We start from the raw sequence: 7,726 nt of genomic DNA, 5'->3' as shown, positions 1-7,726 counted from the left end.
TTTAGTTACTCTGCAGCTGCTCTTTAGTTACTCTGCAGCTGCTCTTTAGTTACTCTGCAGTGGCTCTTTGGTTACTCTGCAGCGGCTCTTTGGTTACTCTGCAGCTGCTCTTTGGTTACTCTGCAGCGGCTCTTTGGTTACTCTGCAGCGGCTCTTTGGTTACTCTGCAGCTGCTCTTTGGTTACTCTGCAGCTGCTCTTTAGTTACTCTGCAGCTGCTCTTTCAAACTTTGACCAAAACATAAAATTGCATTTTATTGGTTGTTATAACAACTAAAAAGACTAGCTTTGTTTTCCTGTCATTTCTTTTGCAAACATGTGAATACTAGAACAAGTACAAGGAGTAAAACATGCTAACTTTAACTTTATTTCTATACTTAATAATTTTTTTCCACAGTTAAAAAAAGTACATAGGTCTGCATAGTTCATAGTTTTTGATAATTAAAGAAACTACCACCCCCCCACCCCCCCCCCCCCCCCCGGGCTAACACTTGACATCTAAATGTCTGTGGTAAAACTCAACCAAGTGCTATCAGCTATTAGCTTCTCAATGACGGCTTGTAACTCGGGTAAGGCTACATCAGAAAAATATCTCTGACTGGGGACGACGAGGTTCAACGTAGTCCAAAAATCTTCAGAATCCAATATCCTCAACGACAAAAAACTTCCACACCGCCGACATTTTGAATTTTCCTCTCCGCCGTGATCAGATCAGGTAGGCGCACGTGACGTCATCACGTTGTGCTGACGCTGCAGTCATCCTTATCACTGGGTTGTCATACAAAAACAGCATCTTTTATAGCGGTGAGTTATTTTAATGGAATGGCCAATGTACGATATTTAACTTTAACGCTAATGTCGGCCGATAGCGATACCATGCCGATAATATCGTGCATCCCTAAAACAACAGGTTTGGTGAGGAAAACTGGTAATCTGTGATGATGATGATGATGATGATGATATAAATATCAAATCTGGTTTGTGCAAGGACCAAAAACAAAATATCATTGACAAGATATCTGCTGTTGTTAAGCAAAGTCAAATATAACTTCATTGGATTGCACCATTAAAGCACAAAAATCCAAGTTGATGAAAATTTGTATTTATTTAATTAAAGCAACTTTTAATGTGTAAAGCAAATAATCATGAATTGGATTTTTTTTTCATCCTTGATGTGTAAAGATTCATTTTTTAATATAGTGTAAAATGCATTTATGGTGTCTGCTAGCATTTATACTTTATGCCAAGCAATTTATTTATTTTTTTACTTAAAAACTTTTAGATGAAAAACACTTTTTCAATTTTTCTAAACATGAAAAAATATATGAGGGAATTTATTTTTCTTAAATAAAACAAAACCAGCAAAAATTGCACAAACATTCCTACAAATTCTAATACTAATGAAAACATTGCTGTTTTTTTTTAAGTTAATTAATCAGAAAACTAAGCTTTGATATGCACAAATAAGCCAAAACATTATGAACACCATTCTAATCTTTATTACATCTCCCTTTTGCCAGGTTGCCAACCTAACATCAGGAGATCATAAAATGAGTCGTGGTGATTTGGATCAAGTTGTTCCAGTCACTTCTCCCTCCCGCAGTCGGTGCACAATATGTTGTCTCTCTGAGTGAGGAAACCACGTCCCACCAAAGACACGGAGCACAGCAGGCAGGTGAAACACTCGCTATGCCACTGGCGCTCCTCAAAAGAGACATATTTAGCACCTGCCAAACCTGCACACCACAAACACATCCACGTTTTTGCATTCGAGTCATTTGAGAACTGTTAGAAAAAAGCTGCGCCGTTTGAAAAATGAGTGTAAGTATAAACAGAAACTTACAAGAGATGGGCTTGGTGCAGCCCACACACTTCTTTGCAAACAGGTTGTTGAAACACTCCAGGCAGTATGGGTAATTCTCCCTGGAGGTGAAGCGATGGCCTGATAACTGCTTCCTGCAGCCAATGCAGAGGAAACATTCACGATGCCAAGGCTTCTCTTGGTACGTCACGCCTCCCGTTGTGATGGCCTATAGAAAGGCAAAGATAAAATAAATATATTTACATAAATGTACATAAAAACATTAACTTCTTGAGCTGAAGCCTTTCAGTCATGGTGTAATCCCAAAAAAGCAAGAGATGAGGACACGAAGACCGTCAGATGTAACCCTACCTTCTTACATGCACAGCACTGGTATGCAAACTGCTTTTCGAAGCAGGGCACACAGAAGTAGCCGGTGTCTTTAGGGATGAAGGACTTGGTTCCCATTGGCTGCTGGCAGCGGTGGCACAGGAAGCAGGTCTCATGCCAGCTGTTGCCCCTGTATTCCATTTTTCGAGAACCTGGCACAAGAGAAAAGATCAGCTAAGCCTTCATGTGGTACTCTAATGACAGAATTACACCATGCCTAAAATAGTGCAACGCGTCTGCAGGGAGGGGTCTGCCCACTCTACAGAAAACTGCAGAGTTGTTTTTTTAAGTAGATTAAGAATTTATTTCAAAAGTGTTTAATTTACCATGATATCAAATATAAAAAGGAATGCTCACAGTAAATAATTTGAATAAATGTAAAATGTTCTAACCATGCAGTAGTTTAAGATGAGTTATTTTATAAGAAGTGCAAATCACAAAACAAAATGCACTGCCTGGCCAAAACAAAAAGTTGCCACCTGGATTTAAGCAAATAGGTACGAGCCTCCTCTTGAAGAATTACTGCATGGGCGATTATCTTTCAGCTGGTAACAAGTTATTTAACCCCAACTGGTGCAATGAGTCGGCAGCACGCTGGCACAACTGGTAGAGCTGCTGCCTCTCGGCGAGCAGGTCCCCGGTTCAAATCCAGATCCAGGGGCATGTTTGCATGTTCTCTCCGCACATGTGTGGGTTTTCTCCAGAAACTCCAGTTTCCTCCCACAGACCAAAAACATACATGTAAGTTTGATTGGTAACTCTAAATTGTCTCTAGGTGAAAGAGAGAGAGTAAATGGTTGTTTGTCTCGTTTGTCTCTATGTGTCCCTGTGATGGACTGGGGACATGTCCAGGGTGTACCCCACCCCTCGCATAGTGACTGCTGGACATGGGCACCGGTAAAAAATGGAAGAAGCGAGTAAAAGATAATGGATGGATGGATGGTGCAATGAGTTGCTTCTCATTTCTTAAACAACCATGTGGAAAGACGCATGGCGTGGTCGTGGAAAAGATGTCAGTTTGTTTGAGAAGGGTCAAATCATTGTCATCAAGCAGAGAAAACATCAAGGACATTGTAGAAACTACTAAAATTGGGTTAAGAACTGTCCAACGCATTATTAAAAACCGGAAGGATAGTGGGGACCGATCGTCTTAGAGGAAGAAATGTGACCGAAAAAATCCTGAATGATCGTGATCAGCGATCACTTAAACGTTTGATGAAATCAAATCAAAGAAAACAACAGAACCACTCAGGGCAGTGTTTAATAGAGAAAGTTGGAGCATTTCCACACACACAATGTGAAGAACTCAAGGCATTGGGACTGAACAGCTGTGTAGCCTTAAGAAAACCACTAACCAGTGAGGCCAACTGGGAAAAAAAGGCTTCAGTTTGTTAGGGAGCATAAAGATTGGACTCTGGAGCAATGGAAGAAGGTCATGTGGTCTGATGAGTCCAGATTGACTCTGTTCCAGAGTGATGGACGCATCAGGGTAAGAAGAGAGGCAGATGAAGTGATGCACCCATCATGACTAGTGATCAATGCAAGATCTTGTTGAAAAATTAATGAAACACTGGATGGAAATAGATCTTGTGACGTTGTAGAAGTTTATTGAAATAATGACACAGTGAATACATGATGTGATCAAAGATAAAGGCGGTCCAACCAAATATTAGTGTGTGACCTTTTTTATGGTGGTGACCATTTTTTTTGGACAGGCAGTGTATTTATAAGCACCATACTGTTTGATCTTACTTGTCAGCTGTTGTCATCAAACAAAAAAATGTAATTTTTATAGACTTAGTTGTACTAAAGCTCAAATCGGACAAGAATGTCAATTTAATGGTCTGAGAGAGGTCAAGACTGAAATGATCTACTGACATCTTAAAATCTTTAATGCTATTTTTAATGTGAAATGTTTCATAGGGATTCAAACCAATGTTATTTTTTATAAATATCATTGTCTTTGCAGTACGGTGGTTCAGTTAGAGCTGCTGCCTCTCAGCGAGCAGGTCGCCCTGGTTCAAATCCAGATCTAATTGAGAGAGTGAATGGTTGTTTGTCTCTTTGTGTCCCTGTGATGGACTGGAGACATGTCCAGGGTGTCCCCCGCCCCTTTCACAGTAATGGCTGGACATGGGCACTGGTTACCTCCGCAACCCGAAAAGGAAGAAGCGGGTGATGGATGGATGGATGCATTGTTTAAATGTTTGCAATAAATGATTATTTAGATACAATTCTAAGTTATATTGTGAATTCCAGTTGCTGCAGCCGGTGACTGAAGCACCTTTAGTGTAGTCTGGGTACATGCTTCAAATGTTATCAGCCATTAAATGGCCATTCTTAGTTGTTATCATCCCCATAGGTTGTGTTCAGGGCGTAGCTTACATGAAATAGAACAGGGTTACATAAAGCTAACAAAAATAAAACTTCCTGTTTTACACACATGCAAAGCTGCATATTATCTGCGATAACGTACCTTTAAAACTACTAGGAGGTAGGAGGGACAGTCTGAAAGCAACTTTTGGGGATGATAACAACTAATAAAGTTCAGTAAAGGTTGAATGAATAAATGAAATTAATGGGCTGATAATATCCGAAGCCGCTGGTCTGGGGCTCTTTCAGTAGAAATGTCATAATAATTCTGCTGTGTAATGGATAACTGAAAACTATGTAAAGATTCAGGTCTTTTAGCTATGATTTTTAAAAATCAAGTCTATTTTATGATGGCAGCCATCTACTTCAGTCTTGACCCCACCCAGAATAGCCCTTACTTTGTTAATTCAGATTTTTTTTTCTTCTCCAAATTGAGGCCGTTCAATGTTTTTTGTACACAAAGTAAGATATTTATTGATGTATCCTGTCCACAAACCGCACTTCAAAACATCTGAACTATCCCTTTAAGTTTGGTACCATAAGTTGATTCTTGAAATGCACATGTCACAAAATAATAATTATCAGGTCCTTGTTGAACATGTTCTGTTTTTGTGAAAGTTTTAAACTCGTCTGCTCGTGCAAATTGAAGACGATTTGTTTTAACGCTTAATGCCAAAAAATCAAATGACGAAAAACTCTTTTTTTGAATTGTAAAACTTCTTTTAACTGTTCGAGACTTGCTTTCTATAAATGAGATGTGCAAAACTTATACAATCGTAACACTCTGAGGGAAAAAGTGATAAAATAAAATATAAAATCAGATGTAAAGACCAAGGAACTATTTGTCATATGCACTCTGTAAAGTAGTGCTTGACCTTCGCAGCACAATAAATAAACGCTCAGCTTCAGAAAAATAGATAAAGAGCGTATGAATTTATGAAAAGCGAGGCGAGACGGTTTATTCTGCACCTTGGAAACAGTCAGTGAGAAAACAACTGCTGAGTGTCTATTAATAGATATTGTTTAGGGACAGTTTTGTCAGCTAGTGTATCTGTTGCCATGATCAAGACAACTTTTAATCAACTTTAAGATTGTTTTAAAGGTTTGTGAGTTCATAAATTAAATGTAGGGCAGCACGGTGGAACTGCTGCCTCGTAGCGAGAAGATCGCAGGATCTCCTCCCAGCTCGGGTCCTTTCTGGATGGAGTTTACATGGAGATTTTCTCCAGGCATGCTGGTCTCCTCCCACAGACCAAACACATGCGTGTTGGTAACTCTAAGTTGTCTCTAGCTGTGAGTGAGCGTGTGAATAGTATCTTTCTGTGGTGGACTTGTGACCTGTGCAAGGTGTACCCTGCCTCTCGCTCAGTGACTAGAGGAGATAGAAACCATCTTCCCACAACCCAGAAATGAGAAGCAGGTAGAGAAAATGGATGGATGGACCAGGTGTATTACCGCAGACAATATGACACATTGTACTGCAGACTTCAGTTGTCCCTGCTCGTATATGTACCTGGCATGACGGTCTTCTTGCAGGTGCTGCACTTGGAGGAGTAGTCCTGTGCGTAGCACTCAGTGCAGAGCAGTAAATCCTCCTTGGCTGCAAAGGCCTTTTCGACCAATGAGCGACTGCACTTGGCACACTTGAAGCACTGCTCATGCCAGTGGCGATCCTTATAGGACAGATCCTTAGAAGGTTTAAGACATTATTTAAATAATTTGTTAATGTTTTCTCAAGTGAAATAAATGAATCACCATCATCATGTATTTAACAACTATCTTTTATTGTCAACGTTTTTGTCACGATCACAGCTCATTCCAGAAGCTTCTATATTGTTTCCTTACCTTGCAGTTACAGCCAATAGGCAAAGAGCAGCCCTCACAACAGTTGGCAAATAGGTTTTCATAACACTTCGTGCAGTACTGCGTGTCGTCTTTCATTATGTACTTCTTCCCCAGCAGAGAGTCTTTGCAGTAATGGCAATCAAATCGCTCACTGGTGGACATGTTTCCTCAGTTTCTCTTTTCAAACAGAGCAGGAGGACAGTTCAGGCAGTGTCTTCTTCCTTTCATCAAGCAAGAAAAGAGGATGTAATAAAGGATGTCCTCATCTTTCTTCCTGAAAAGCAGTGCTGCATTAAAGTTTTTACCTGAGCTGATGTGGAGCAGGAACGACGCTGGATAGGGGCTGCAGTCGTCCAGATACAAGGGGTGAGGCTGTGATGAAAGGGGGTCAGGGAGGATTGTGGGGGTATCTACTGAGGGACTCTTCTATAAATACAGGCCCACTTATTAGAGGTAATCTCCAGAGGGAACTCACATACTCCCTTGCATCATTCGCCACCTTTTAAGGGAGCGCGTGGAGCTCACATCACTAAGCCTTTAAACTTATTTAATCCATTCGTGCTTCCTACCAAAATGAAAACAAAAACACGATGCGAACTGAATGTTTAAGGCGCTATTTAGACAAAAGACAGCGTGATGTTTCACATCATCAGATATCATGTTAGATGAACTCCACATAAAACAAAGGGGGTAGATTTTCATGCCATATCAGGGACAGTTGGCCGTTTGGATGCAGCGACTCGTGTGGACTCTCTTCTAGTCTTCGTCTGTGCCTGCAGCAACACAAACGGGTGCAGATGGCTTACTGGAGGTATGTGCCAGCAGGATTCTGGTTGCCAGGTACTAACGGAGCTATATTCAGGAGTTGTTGGTTACTGAGAGCACCTTGGAAGCATTTCAGAATGTAAAAGCTGCAAAATACAGACGAGGAGAGGGATAGGCTTTTTCAATGTTAACCATGTTTTGAAGCACTGCTTCAGTTGTGTTCGTGTTCATTAAGCTTGGTTTCATCAAGTAGATCGAGCTGTAGGAATAAAAATGCTTGAGTGAAACAGTACCTCTATGTTTAAATGTTCAAATTCATTTGCATCTTTGACTGAGAGTCAACTAATTGCGTTTGAGCTGTGGCACGTATATCCGTATCAGTTTTCCAACAAAATAAAGGAGCAGACAAACATCTTTATAAAAATAGCCTGTAAAGACCACCAGCCCAGCCCACTGCCCTAATCCCTCACAGACACACACAGGAAGGTCAAATAGGGAGATGAGGCTGAGAGGAATGCAAATCTGATGAACTCTCTTCCCTTCTGTCTTCTCT

At 40.6% G+C, this 7,726-nt stretch overlaps 1 protein-coding gene across 1 annotated transcript; it reads right to left on the bottom strand.

Moving 5' to 3' along the window:
• Positions 1-1,583: 1,583 nt before the first annotated feature.
• fhl5 (four and a half LIM domains 5) lies at positions 1,584-6,598 on the bottom strand. Its single transcript, XM_037695142.1, has 5 exons — positions 6,409-6,598; positions 6,077-6,251; positions 2,173-2,342; positions 1,843-2,029; positions 1,584-1,735 (listed from the first exon to the last, which is right to left on the bottom strand). The coding sequence occupies exons 1-5, from the start codon at positions 6,568-6,570 to the stop codon at positions 1,584-1,586; spliced, it is 846 nt and encodes a 281-aa protein (XP_037551070.1). The 5' UTR covers positions 6,571-6,598.
• Positions 6,599-7,726: the final 1,128 nt, after the last annotated feature.

Source organism: Nematolebias whitei, chromosome 21 (assembly GCF_014905685.2).
Source record: "Nematolebias whitei isolate Nwh7 chromosome 21, NemWhi1, whole genome shotgun sequence".
Lineage (NCBI taxonomy): Eukaryota > Metazoa > Chordata > Actinopteri > Cyprinodontiformes > Rivulidae > Nematolebias > Nematolebias whitei.
This window is presented reverse-complemented; position numbering and strand designations above follow the sequence as displayed.

Coding starts and splice junctions, on each gene's coding strand:
- fhl5 (XM_037695142.1), bottom strand. CDS start 6,570: ATGTCCACCAGTGAGCGATTTGATTGCCATTACTGCAAAGACTCTCTG. Junction 6,252..6,408: donor CTATTGGCTGTAACTGCAAG/GTAAGGAAACAA, acceptor AAACCTTCTAAG/GATCTGTCCTATAAGGATCG. Junction 1,736..1,842: donor CTGCACCAAGCCCATCTCTT/GTAAGTTTCTGT, acceptor TGTGGTGTGCAG/GTTTGGCAGGTGCTAAATAT.